Source organism: Manduca sexta, chromosome 2 (genome assembly GCF_014839805.1).
Source record: "Manduca sexta isolate Smith_Timp_Sample1 chromosome 2, JHU_Msex_v1.0, whole genome shotgun sequence".
In the NCBI taxonomy this organism is placed as follows: Eukaryota; Metazoa; Arthropoda; class Insecta; order Lepidoptera; family Sphingidae; genus Manduca; species Manduca sexta.
In genome coordinates, this window is record NC_051116.1 from 5,352,674 (window position 1) to 5,367,115 (window position 14,442).

The 14,442-nt window shown below is 34.7% G+C and overlaps 2 protein-coding genes across 2 annotated transcripts in view; one reads left to right on the forward strand and one right to left on the reverse strand.

Moving 5' to 3' along the window:
* Positions 1-398: 398 nt before the first annotated feature.
* On the reverse strand, positions 399-2,787 carry LOC115456368 (zinc finger protein 91). Its single transcript, XM_030185392.2, has 2 exons — positions 2,475-2,787; positions 399-2,102 (listed from the first exon to the last, which is right to left on the reverse strand). The coding sequence occupies exons 1-2, from the start codon at positions 2,670-2,672 to the stop codon at positions 729-731; spliced, it is 1,572 nt and encodes a 523-aa protein (XP_030041252.1). The 5' UTR covers positions 2,673-2,787; the 3' UTR covers positions 399-728.
* Positions 2,788-6,582: 3,795 nt separating this feature from the next.
* The window catches only part of LOC115456373 (glycerol kinase), a 47,022-nt gene continuing 39,162 nt past the window's right edge, over positions 6,583-14,442 (forward strand). The window contains exon 1 of the mRNA XM_030185398.2: positions 6,583-6,804. The gene's annotated coding sequence lies outside the window, so the exon portion shown is untranslated. The remainder of the gene's footprint in view (positions 6,805-14,442) is intronic.

A 14,442-nucleotide genomic window follows, 5' to 3' on the forward strand; every position in this document is an offset into this window, starting at 1 on the left:
GTGAAACTAAAATCGAGAATAGGGCATTTGACTTTTTATTATAACTTCTATAAAATATGTACGTCTAACATATTCTAAAACAGAAGAAATCATTGAAATCTGTTGAAAAATTCACAAGTTATAAACCATTGGAATTTTGTAGTAAGGATGAGGGTCAAATAACAGAAAAGAGGCGGAATACTTGCATGTGACGTCGCGAACATTACGATGCGTGCGAAAGAAAGAAATGGAACGATTTCCTCACAGATAGTATAACAGTAACCCTTGAAGAATGAAACGGAATTTCTTAAAATTTATACCTGTCTGTTTCATTTAATATCATATGATAAATTTGATTGCCGTTTTATTTATAAAAATGCGCAAAAACTGGGTGTCTGATGTAATAAAACAAAACCATATAAAATATTATACTGTTTATTTACTGCCAGTACAATTCAGGTTAAATACATAATTCATGAACTTTGGTTTACCTACAGTAATGTTATTTCAAAGTTCAAATATACAAAGGAAGTCCCCAATATATTTCTTAAATGGATAGTTATTGGTACATACTATTAAAAATACGTATACAAATCTTATATGTAAAATTAATATTTGTTTATTCTTATTTTGTGTGCAGCTATACCTTTCATTAAATTGAAATGAAAATTTTAAATTTATTATACACTTGCATTATAGTACAATGAACTAACTGTACAGAAGAGATAGGACAACTAATTTAAAAAGAATTAAACTGTGTCTATTGTTAAAATATATTCCTCACCTTCTTCACACACTTCTAAATACACTTTACCATCCTCATCAGATTGAGTGCTGTTATCATAAAATTCATTTTTACATTCATACTGATTTGCTTCATTTTTTTCCTTTCCTAGGGTTACTTTCGCATTACTAATTTTATTTTCATCAGATTTTGGTTTTTCACCTCCCGTAACTTTATTTTCATCATTTTCATGCGTCTTTTTATGCTTTTGTAAAAACGATACTGAAGTGAATTTGCTATGGCATACATCACATTCTAAAGTTGCACCTTGATGATGCCGTTTTATATGCTCTGATCTTCTGGATGCAGAGAGGAATCGGCAGTTACACTCTGAACACTTGTATGGGCGTTCGCCTGTGTGCGTGCGTGTGTGGTACAGCAATGACTCTTTAGTGACAAACTTCCCACCACAAATAGAGCAACTATAATTTCTTTCCTTTGTATGTTTGACAATGTGCGCTTTTAATCTACTCTGAGCCCAAAATTTTTTACCGCACCACTCACATATATGAGCTTTATAATTCCCATGCTCGTATTGTATATGAACTCGCAATGACACTTTCTGTGTGTACTTTTTATTACAGTAATCGCATGTAAGCTTAGCGTCAGATGGGCTAGCTCTAGTTTTCCGTCCACAAACATTCATCTCTTTATGCTTTTTATATGTTGTTTGGTTCTTGTATACCCTGCCACAGTCGGGACACATAATCGCCAAATTGTGGCCCTTTTCATGCATTTTTAATGTATGTCTATTTTTGAAAGTCTTTCCACATTCACTACAAACAATACTACAGTGACTCTCCTTTATATGCGCATCTAAGTACGGTTTTGATCCATAACTACATGGACATTCCGGACACTTGAACTTTTTAGGTGCATGCACCCTAATGTAGTGGCTCTTTAAGCCCCACAAATTGGGGTACACATTAAAACATTCCTTACACTTGATCGACTCAGGATTATTTGGATCTAATAGCATACTCAAAAATTCTGTTTTTCGACTTTTGAACTCTCTTTTCATTTTTAACTCCTTAGTCAATTTTATCTTGCTTGCATTTTCTACTGTTTGAAACCTTTGTAATACATCTTTAGCGTTCTTTGGTACTTGTTCGCAATCATACAACTGCTTACTTGTGAAGTCTTCCATGTTTAATGTGAGGTAAAGTGATTTACTGTTGACATTATCTGTAGTGTGTTCTATGCTGTTAGTCAGGGCTTCTATGCATCTTGCCATGTACTCTGCATTTTGTTCACTTGTCTGTATGAATGTATAACTACTTAGAGTCATTCTTGTACACTTGTCACATATTGTGTCAAAAGTATTTACATATTGGTAGGTCTGAAAGAATAAAATTAAATTAGAGAAAATATAAACCTTAATATATATAAACATCTAAACTAATGAATAAATACGACTTGGCAAGGCTAGTAATAAGTAAGGATTAAATTAACGGTAGGTAAATGGCTGATACCAATTCAGCTGGTTACTACCGTTTAATCATTACAATCTTAAATTAGTAATGTAACTCTAAAAATAAATGGAACAGACTGTCTGGTCCCCACTTCACTTGCCAGAAAGATACTTAAGAAAAAGAGGGTTTTTTTTTATAATTATCATTAGCCACAGAAATGCCATAATGAACTTTTAGAACAAGCGAGACTAGATACTAGATAATAAATGTGTTTTTGACATGTGAAAGGAATAACTTACTTTAGCCCCCAAAACAAATTTCAACACCTCTGAGATCTGCAGCATGTTCTCAGATCCATTTACGTTAACCACTACTTCGTCTTTAATATGAATAGCTTCTTCTTCTGGGCTAATAACATCTAGGCACAAGCAACAGAATTTTGTTTGATTGTTTATTATGCTATTAAGTATCTTATTAATGGACGACATATTTGCCATCCGTGGTAATTTATTTATTAATAATATATAATGCCGGAGACATAAATTTATGGAAATAAATTAAAATACACATGAAACATAGCGATTTCTGCTCTGCAAAATTAAAATGTCATTGACAAATGTCAATGTCAAATCCAATTGTTTATTGTTTTTATTCGTGAACATCTATGGGCAAAGGTCCACTTTATCTTAAATCCACTTTACTTCTGTATAAAAAATAATTATGAGCGGACTAAATCAGTAGACCCGTAATTATTGCAAGTAGCTATGCACTAGAACTACTATAAAATTGGGCTTTCATACTTAACAATTTAATGAAAATAGGCTCATTTTTATAGGTTCTATATAAATTATCTTGGTCAGAATTTCTGTCGACTAGAAAACCGTTTTTGGGTTTGTCCTTTACTTCTTAAAAAGGGTTTTCTTTTGTTTTTATTCTTTCTAGCATTTATTATATTTGAGTTGGAAAAATACATAAAATAATCGTAGAAAATGGTAACTGAAACATAAAATCGAACAAATTACTCGATAAAAAGCGAATTTGTTTTAATTTTTATTTACTTGCTGTGTTTTGCGTTAACCCTTAACTATGGACGTGATTTTTTTGTTACACTACCATGGACGCGCGGTCTCACGGACTGCTATGTTTTGAGTTAAAATACAACGTAAATATTAGTTTTATTTTTACGCTATTATGTTTATTATTTTCTATGCATATTAAAGTGAAATAATTTAGAAGCTTTTAATCAATCTTTATTTATTTCTCACCTAATTAAATCATATTAACAGTTAAAGGCACTATTTGGCATAAATTTACTTTAGATCGGTTTTAGGGCTGAAAACTTAAATAAATTCAACTTTTTAAAAAAAATTACATTTTTATCTATAAATCTAAGGCATATTGTCTTCTAAAATTCAAATATAAAAATTTTGACAATGGTCCAATATGTATCAAATTATTGGCAGTTTTTACACTAGGGTTTGGAACACTGTAACTGTATGACCTGTTTATAACTTATACAATTAAAATTGGACTTTCTCTTTAGTTTTGGGGGACAAAGGCGACATGCTGTGCGCTTTGACGAGTCAGTATCCTGACTAGGGGGTTCGTCTAGAGCAGAGGTTCCCAAATATATATTTCTCATAGACCCCTTTCAAAATTTTGCTGGTTCCGGTGGATCTTTATATTTTTTAGGTTTCACAGAGAAAGTGCATTACAACTACCGCCCATACATCGCGGGGTGCTTTGTTGGGGTCATCGTGCCTTTTACGACTCCTATCAATATTTTCTGCCTGTATTGATAGGTGACGTCAAGCCAATATTTTAGTACTGTACTATCAAACTAGATAAATTTTCGCGGACCCCCGCTTGGGGCTGATACTCCTTATAATGTTATCGTCTATGCTAGAGACATCGGTATTATCCTCATAGTCTATATATATAAAAATCAATTGCTGTTCGTTAGTCTCGCTAAAACTCGAGAACGGCTGAACGGATTTATCTTATCTTGGTCTTGAATTATTCGTGGAGGTCTAGGGAAGATTTAAAAGGTGAGAAAAATTCGAATAATTGCCGGGAAAATCCTCAAAACAGCATTTTTCTATTTCCCATACAAACGTTTTCTAAATAAAATGGAGAGTCAATTTGTAATTTATTACCGCTGCATAAAGTTCAAATTCGCGTGCGCGTTGGAGGATCTAATATCGCGTTCTGAAACTCAACAAAAGTGAAAGTGAATCGCGAACGCGACAAAATTGCATAGTCTCAAAATACATAGTACATAAATAGTGGTCGGCTTCGAGAAACTCAATTTTAGCTAACTTCAGTTGTTAATCTATACTTTCTATACTTACTATTATATAAAGCTGAAGAGTTTGTTTGTTTGTTTGTTTGTTTGTTTGAACGCGCTAATCTCAGGAACTACCAGTCCAAACTGAAAAAATCTTTTTGCGTTGGATAGCCCTTTGTTCGTGGAGTGCTATAGGCTATATATCATCACGCTATACCCAATAGGAGCTGAGCAGTAATGGCTAATCTCAAGAACTACCGGTCCAAACTGAAAAATTCTTTTTGCGTTGGATAGCCCTTTGTTCGTGGAGTGCTATAGGCTACATATCATCACGCTATACCCAATAGGAGCTGAGCAGTAATGGCTAATCTCAGGAACTACCGGTCCAAACTGAAAAATTCTTTTTGCGTTGGATAGCCCTTTGTTCGTGGAGTGCTATAGGCTATATATCATCACGCTATACCCAATAGGAGCTGAGCAGTAATGGCTAATCTCAGGAACTACCGGTCCAAACTGAAAAATTCTTTTTGCGTTGGACAGCCCTTTGTTCGTGGAGTGCTATAGGCTATATATCATCACGCTATACCCAATAGGAGCTGAGCAGTAATGGCTTATCTCAGGAACTACCGGTCCAAACTGAAAAATTCTTTTTGCGTTGGATAGCCCTTTATTCGTGGAGTGCTATAGGCTATATATCATCACGCTATACCCAAAAGGAGCTGAGCAGTAATGGCTAATCTCAGGAACTACCGGTCCAAACTGAAAAATTCTTTTTGCGTTGGATAGCCCTTTGTTCGTGGAGTGCTATAGGCTATATATCATCACGCTATACCCAATAGGAGCGGAGCAGTAATGGCTAATCTCAGGAACTACCGGTCCAAACTGAAAAATTATTTTTGCGTTGGATAGCCCTTTGTTCGTAGAGTGCTATATACTATATATCATCACGCTATACCCAATAGGAGCGGAGCAGTAATGGCTAATCTCAGGAACTACCAATTCGAACTGAAAAATTATTTTTGTGTTGAATAGCCCTTTGTTTGTAGAGTGCTCTAAGTTATATATCATCACGCTATGACCAATAGGAGCGGAGCAGTAATGGCTAAACTCAGGAACAACCAGTTTGAACTGAAAAATTCGTTTTTTGTTGGATAGCCCTTTATTTGTGGAGTGCTATACGCTGTATATCATCACGCTATGACCAATAGGAGCGGAGCAGTAATGAAACATGTTGCAAAAACGGGACAATTTATTAGTTTTGAGAGCTTCCGTTGCGTGCGCTGCGTAAACGGTTAAAGTTATGCAATAATGATGTATGACGGGATTGTTCCTCTTAAAAAGTTCTAAAAAATATATTATAAAACAAAGTCCTCCACTGTGTCTGTCTGCCTGAACGCGTTGAACTCAAAAACTACCCAACGTATTAAGATGAAATTTGGTATGGAGACAATTTGAGACCCTGGGAAGAACATAGGCTCCCGGGAAACTACTACTTTTATAACGGAAAACTTTAGCCTGAAAAACTTTATAACGCGGGCGGAGCCGCGGGCAAAAGCTAGTCACTTATATATTTTCTACTAAAATAAGCTTCTAATAAAAAGCAATCCTCAATAGTTTCCTCGTTATCAGACTGGTCTGACTCTAAAAGTAGATCATAAATATGTTGCAGCTGTGACGTTGGCGTGTGTATTGACGTAGATGCACTTTCATTAATATTTGTTAACATTTTAAATGAAAATAACGTAAAAAAAAAACAAAATAGGCGTAAAAATTTGTATCGGAAACGTGGACGTGCGGTCTCACAGACCGCGGTCAAAGTTTAAAGAAAAATAACTGGCCTTATTTGCAGCCGCCGACACAGTCTCCCATTTTAATATACGTTACGCCACTAAAACTGAAGCTACTGAGCGCCTTATACACGGGGAGCAAGTGGAAAGGTGTAAACACGAAATTTTCAAACTGCGAACGGCCTGTGAGACCGCGCGTCCACAGTTAAAGGTTAATCATAAAAGCTCATATGTCCTTTTTTTTGTTAACCTAGCATTAGGGCTAAATATTTTTGGTAGTTGGTAACCCTACTCAGTTGACAACTGTCAAAAATACGTAAGACTAGGCAGTATGGTCGTAAGACTATAGCCTGTCCTCTAAGGACGAATTAAAAAAAAAAATTTACAACTGTCAATGTCATACCGAATGAAAGTTACGTCAAGGTGATGAAATTAAATTCGCGTTTTTGCTAATAAGAAAAAAATCGTAAAATTGAAAAGATCAAATAGCTATGTAAATACCCGTTTTTGTATTAAAGTCTTGTGATTTTAGTGTTCACACATAATATCTACCAGGTGAGTGTAATAATATACACAAATGAATATTTTCGAAACCGCTACAGTAATTCATTCTAACTGGACTTTTACCTTGTTTATCAAATAAATTGTGTTTTAAACTGATAACCACTCGTGTTCTCAGTGATGTTTCGTATTTTTGTCATAACTTTCACTCATTCCATTACTGTATTGATTTTCGATGATGCTCCATATTTTCGTAAAATATTTGCCGAATATTATGTTTTCGTAATGGGTCATAGCGAAGTACCTTGTATTTGCCGGCCGCATACATTAGTAATTGCTATTAATTGTTGTACCTTGATTGTAATGCGAATAAAATGAAATCTTATTTTATATGTATTAAAGTCCTTAATTGAAATGTACTTGAGGATGAATAAGGCGTTTATACACGTGTCGTTCGGAAATGACATAATATTGTTTGATATTTTATGTTGGCATTCTTTATTATGCTGTGTTGGTAAATATGAATCAATAGGTATATTAAAAATAATTTAGCTTATTAGGCTTTCAAAAAAATAATTAACAAATAGAACAAAAATTTAAAAATTAACAAACAGACAATGTGAGCCAGTTTAAGAATAAACTTGACAAATATTTTGCTGGGAAGTGAAACCGGAATCAATAATTACAGGATACAGCCATATCAGTTAAATAAACTGCCTGCCTGATAACAAATAATAATAAATAAAGACATTATTTCATGCCTATTAAGGTCCTCATTAATGAGTTGGTATCGCTAAACATTTTTAATATTACTCCAGCTACTCTATCTGTTGGAAAATGTAGTTCATTATCTGCCCTCTAGTATAAAATTTATTTTTTTATATGTTTTCACATTATAATTTTTAACGCCCAGTTTCTAAAAGGCTGGCCAAAGTTTTGTTCAACAAACACCTCTGTTAATTTGACACACTTGTCTACTATGGTGATAGGCTTGCTTCTATCACATCATGGACCAAAACACGCATGGCTAAAAGCTGGTTGCACCTCTGCTTACCTTAATGTAGATAAAGGTGTTATGTGTGCAGTTCCGGATCTTGAATTTTTTGGAGGCGGGGCAAAATCTGGATAATGCCACCCCCAACCACCTATGTTTTTACCTTTGTCATCATCATCATGTTGCACCGAGGGGGAAAGATTTTTGTGTTTAATGTATTGAACGTCTCAGTAGCCAAAGTTGCGTTAATAATGAAGTGTGTATATGTCTGCCAAGTGTGAATTTGCCGTCCTATGAATTCACCTCCCGGGGCACGGGCCCTGGCTTGACCCCCCTTAGATCCGGGGCTCGATGTGTGTCTGTTACTGAGAAGTTAACCTACAACATTAGCAAATAATTTACCATTAACATTAGTTAACTATTTTAGCCAATAGTTTTATATATATGACAGAATTTTTTGAATTGCTTAAATAGTTCTGCATAATACCAGCAACAAACAAATCAATAATATTAGTAAAAATTAGTTCAATAATCATAGAACATGTAATAAAAACAAGATAATTAAATTTGATACAGAAAAAATAATGCAATCATAGCTATTTGTAAACATTATGATAAATATTTTTTGTGCCACATCCTAGAACTTTGAACCTTACGACCTTTGCCTGTGTTACTGATACAAGTTTTGTCATATTTGTTTATCAGTAAAGTATTTATCTTTGTTTAATGAGTATGTGTAATAGAATTAATTCAGGTTATTTTTTTTTTCATTTAAATTACGAGATGAGTATGTCTTTCGCCTGATGGTAAGCGGTACGACCGCCAATAAATAGTGACAGCACCATACAGAACTTTGAATGACAAAGTACTATGTGGCGTTCCACTGCACTCGTCATTCTGAGACATACGATGTTAAGTCTCAATACCCAGTAATTACCCTGGCTACAAACAGTGCATACACAGTGGTGCTCGGCACAGAAATAGACATTTAAATAGGCTAGGATTGTGTATTTATAATCTAATATTTTTTCATATGTTACCAATATACCAGCTCAGTTTTAATGTGGGTTGTTTGAAAGTAAGAAATATGGTTATCTAGATTAGTTGTTTTTAACAGTAAGTATTTTATTTGTATTAATGGTAAATAAAAATTTACTATATCCGACATAGTGTTCGGGCAAATTACGAAATAGCAAGATAATATCTCGTATAAAGTAATTTAGAATGCATCAAGCTTGCCAAACCTGGTACTTTCACTAGGGTGTTGGTAAATGACCAAACTAATCATCATAACTCAATTATGTTGATCCTATAACTGACTTGTGTACCAACTTTCTCTTTAGTTTCGTCTTTAAGAGAGATCTTCAAGTGCTATGGCATATAATATCTACAATCTATCTTCACTATTGATTATTTTAATGCAATTAAAATTTATTCATTGTTTGCGAAATGTGGTAATGAGCATTTTCGTGGAGATAAGTCTCATGCGCCATGTTTTACTGGTAGTAAGTAGGTCTCATATGTGAGAGTCCGCCTGGTTAGGTATCACCGCAATGTCTTTTCTGCCGCCAAGCAACAGTGTGTAGTCACTGTTGTGTTCCGGTTGAAGGACATTGTAGTCAGTGTATCTACTGGACATAATAAGACTTAACATCTCATGTCTCAGGATGGCGAGTGCAGTGGAATACCAAACAATACTTTGTAATTGACAACATTTCAAAATGTAAACGTGCCTAAAACAAAAATACCGTTTCTTAATTTTTCTACTCTGAGTTCGATTATGAATTTTTAATATTTTTTCAATACTTAATTTCGGAGAAAAAAATTAAAAACCGAAAATGCTTGATGACGTCACATGTACGGTTGAATGACATAGTTCCTTGGTCCACCTTATTATTTATTTTAAAAAACTAAGACACCGTCATTTGTCAATGTCAAATGTCAATATTACAATAGATACGTCACAACTGTCACTTTCAACGAGAGAGACAGAAACAAAAAAACTGTCACTTCATTTTTTTTTACTGCAAAGCAAAGGTCATTGCGTTTTGAGCCGTATATGTGACGTCATTTGGAGCTTACGTCGTTTTAGAATAAAACAAAATTCAAAGTGAAAATCATGAATGAAAATATCTGCATTTCGAAAAAAGTAAAAATATGGGTCTCATCATTTTAGATTTAGTTTCATAAAATATAAACATTTTGGTATGTTGAAAAAATGAAATGTTGTCAATTCAAGGTGTTGGATATTATTTTACTGTTTATGGGCGGTCGGTCGTATCGCTTACCATCAAGCTCGTCTCGTCATTCAAAGCAAAAAAAAAATATTCTGGATAGGTAGCCAGTTGGCTAAATGACAGGTCCCAATGTACTTAGATCGTACTGCGCAGTTGAAGTCGGGTTTCCATATAGTTTCGTATCGTATATCGTACTGTGTAGCAAATAGGATTTGATTATACATATAAAATATATCCTACATCTAACAAGAATCAATTTCATGTAATTCATAAAGATTAAAGTCTTTCTCTTTTATTTCATTACCTTTTGGTTCATTGTTAGTTTGTTTATTTCGATACGACGATTTTCTTAAAAAAATTGAGGATACCATATCATAGTCTTTGTATGATACAACACAGAGCTCATATATCCATCGGCATATAATTTATGAGGCGTCATCAAAACAGCTGATCGGCTTGCGAGCCAAACAGTCTAGCGCTGGAGTTTAATGACGATTGACGAGCCGAGAGCCAGGGTCATTGTTGTTTAAAACCGTGATAATAATTCCCGCAAATGTATGGCTGATTCATGACCACATAAGATAAATTCCAGATCACTGCACTTCAGATTAAATTGTGGGCGCTGTTATGGGATACGGATATGCATTGTGAGAACAGGAGGGAGAGATGTGGGGGGTGATTTTTCTAATCCAACACATCAGGGTTTCATGGTGGGAAAACATGGTGAGGAAACCTGCATACCTGAGAAGTTCTGTATTAGAATTTTGAGGGTGTGTGGAGTCTATCAATCCAAACTAAGCCAAAGTGGTGGACTAAGGTCTTATCGTTCTCAGTAGTAAAAGTGGCCCAGCATTGGGACAGTATATAATACTGATGATATTAAAATACCAGTCGCGTTACGCAACTAGAGTGACACGCCGTTGTTGCGGACATAATCGCGTAATTGTTGGCAGCACTTGTGCTGTGTGCGCGCGACGTCACGCGACACATGATGTTCAGAAATAGACCCGCCAGCGTGGGAGACTGAAGGGCGACGCTGATTGTGGATATGGACTCGTGGTTTAATTTGGTTCTTATTCGAACTAGTCGAGCAGGCTTCCAATGAGCAATAGCACTAAGTAGGCCAAATTTCAAATCTAAGCACTTATTGGAATTTAGGCTTATGATGAGAATATTGGATAGAATTACTACAACGATACGAGATCTTGGACAGTGCTGTTTTCGGTAGAAAAAGACGACATAGGGACTTCTTTCTTCTGTCTGGAATAATACTTGCGAGCTTTGTATATATGTAGCGTTTTCATGTGATGCTGCTCTGAATATTTCCTTCGATCTCCTCTTTTTAAATGGAATATCTGCAGTGGCGTAGCTTGGGCGGCACCGGTGACACTTTGAGGAAGTCGGCAAAAAGCGTAAATTTTTTAAAATTTGAACTTTGTCTTTCGAATGTTGTCGCCTGAACTAGTTAGGGGACGTAGGTCACGCGCTGCGCTTTTTTGAATTGGTTTAATGGGCCTTTTTTTGCACTAGCCCGGCGCTTAGGAGTAGCAAATTTTGGGTCGACCCCGGGCGGTTCCAAAGCTATGCCACTGAATTTCTCGTTAAAAGTGGAAGTTAATTAGTATAAGTAATTTGTTCCATATTAAGGTATAACTGTTTGCGTAAAACAAATAAATTCTATTGACAAATATATAAGCATAAATTCAATTTTTTTTACTATCATGTAAGCTCCATAAAAAACAAATGCTCAAACAAATGCTTTCGAAAATAGCTGGAATTCGTTCTATGTTTTTGTTGGTGTCTACTGTCTACATTAGCATGATTAGGTATTTGGGTATATAGAACCACAATAAAGCTGGCAACAAGCAAAGCGCGCCAATTCACGCTCTCGCGACGTTGTTTACCAACAAATCAAATTAATTATGTGGCGAATGTCAATTGGTGCTGAAATTTGGCTCACGACGTTTCCGCTACATTTGTTTATATCCTGGCCATCGAATTGCTTCATTTTTAAGGCTTAGGCGTTATTGAAAACTATCTTCTTATTAATTTGTAAAGATCTAGAGTTAGATGAATCATGATCCTCTGGATTCGACTTCCTGATCAACTTTTTTGTTTAGGAACATTAGTTTACAAGATTGATTTAATATTGCGATAGGATGCTCTGTATCTATAATTAAGAAGTTCATTGTAGTGACTGCAGTTTCAGCAAGCAATGAAAGGAACAATTAAACGAATGTTCAATTTAAGTAAGCAATTCGAGACCTAGTGAACTCCGGGGAAATCATCTCCATGTCTTTACTTTCAAGGCAGTCAAGCCAACATTTTACTTGTATTTTAGATGTTTTTAAATAGTGAAGATCAAATACCAAGTGACCCAATAGCTCATTTGTCGACTCGTATTGTAATGTAACATATAATGTATTTCGTAAGTGATCTACTTTAACAAGCTGTGTATTATCTACTCATGGACATGATAAATTCGTATTGCAGTAGGAGCATAAAAATTAAATTGTATTTGAACATCATTATTGCCGTTTATTAAGTGCAATAATATAATTGGCTGAATATTAGTTAAAGGATGTTGTCGTAATCTCTTTTGATGTTAATTTATATGCATGGATTAGGCTTTGATTACAAGGTATTAGACAGTAGATTAGAATATAAGTAGGTTAGAACATTCTAGTTTTTATTCGTTCTTGTTTGTAAAATATTATAGATGATGTATTCATATCTATAACTACTTTATGTTCAGATTTTTCGTATGCAAATATTGTTGAAATAGTTACATCTATTTTCTATTTTCTCTGCTAAGCAGTTGTGTGGAAGATAATTATATTGCAGACCTAATAAAAAAGACGTATCTAACAAGGATAGCCTAGTTGGGAGTGGAACGGAATGCGGAGACGAACGTCCGCATGTTCAAAATCCAAGGGCACGCTCTTCTTACTTTTCTTAAATTATGTGGGTATACTTTGTAAATTATCGCTTGCTTTAACGATGAAGAAAAACATAGTGAAGAAACCAGCATACCTGGGAATTTTGTTAGTTGTCGAGATAATAGCCGAGGGTAATCATCTCGTAAGTCGACATTCTATTGGACTTTACTCCACCATCGCACTGACCTCACTTTGGCGTGCACCTATAAAAAAATCGCTGTAATAAGGTTTTATTTGCTCACGCATATAAAATACGCAAGTACAGGTGTCCTCAATAATTCTATTGCATATTAATGTCGCTTTAATGTCGATGTGAAATTCAGTGCAATTCGTCTATTAATATCCATTGATTTACTTTCATCGGACAATTGGATATCTCGCGTGCTCGTAAGATTTATGAAGTGCTAGGTAGGTCATTACTTATTACCGTCTAAAACTCAAATAGATTGCCAGGTATGTCAACTCTGTTCCAATTACGATAGATATTTTTGTTGCATAACATTTCGGATAAACAAAATTAAAAAATGTGGCCTGTTTTGTTCCAGTGTATTGAACTGTTTCCATACAATATTTCATCAAAATCAGTCCACAGGTTCAGCAGTGAAATTGTAACAGAATATTTTGCATTAATAATTTAAGTATGGATGTACGAATTTATATCGTGATCTATTTTGTTCTTTCAAGTAAGAAGTATGAAGGCCCCAAAACTATCCTCTCTTTCCTATATATACCTATTTGTATGTTTGTTTTCGGACTGATTAACAAATAATCAACACGATTTGAAGATCGCAATATCTTCTGTTAAAGATTTAAACACCCATTCCACTTCCTAATGCTTTTCCTTTCTATTAAAGTTGGCGTACGCATTCATAATTCCTTTAGAGTTGAGGAAGTATCAGTGGAAGGCATCACTTAAAATCAGATGATCTATTTGTTCATGTGCCGACGAATCCTATACGACAACAAATAATCAATATTGTGATAGATGTTGAAATATCGGCGTTTCGTGTAATCATTTAGTTTAAAGAAACGATAGTATTTCTCATATCGGAAGCAATTTTTTACTATAACACGGATCGTTGCGTTAATTTTAAAACAATGAGCAATATATTGTCAACATGGTATATTTTTAACTCTCAAAGCGTTCTTTAAATATTGTTACGATAAATAAGTTGTTTTGTTTGTACACTAGTTATTTCATACGTAATAAAAAATGATATCGAATAATTTGTTGTGTTTGAACACTACGTATTTTTAATACGCAAGACCCAAAGATTTGTCAACATGCTGATAGCAATGTCTTCGTTTTACGAAATTTAGATAAATTACGTAGTGTTGAGGAAAATACAATTGTTGTTTGTTACTGGGTTAAATCGATAGCATGCGTGACAAAATTAACTGGAATTGTTTACTGATATAGTTTTATCAGACAGGTCTGTTTTCTAGTGGACCTTGGACTGTGAGCCGTGAGTGATCTTTGAGTGTAATAGCAATAGCACGTGGCAATAGTTTACGTAAGTTT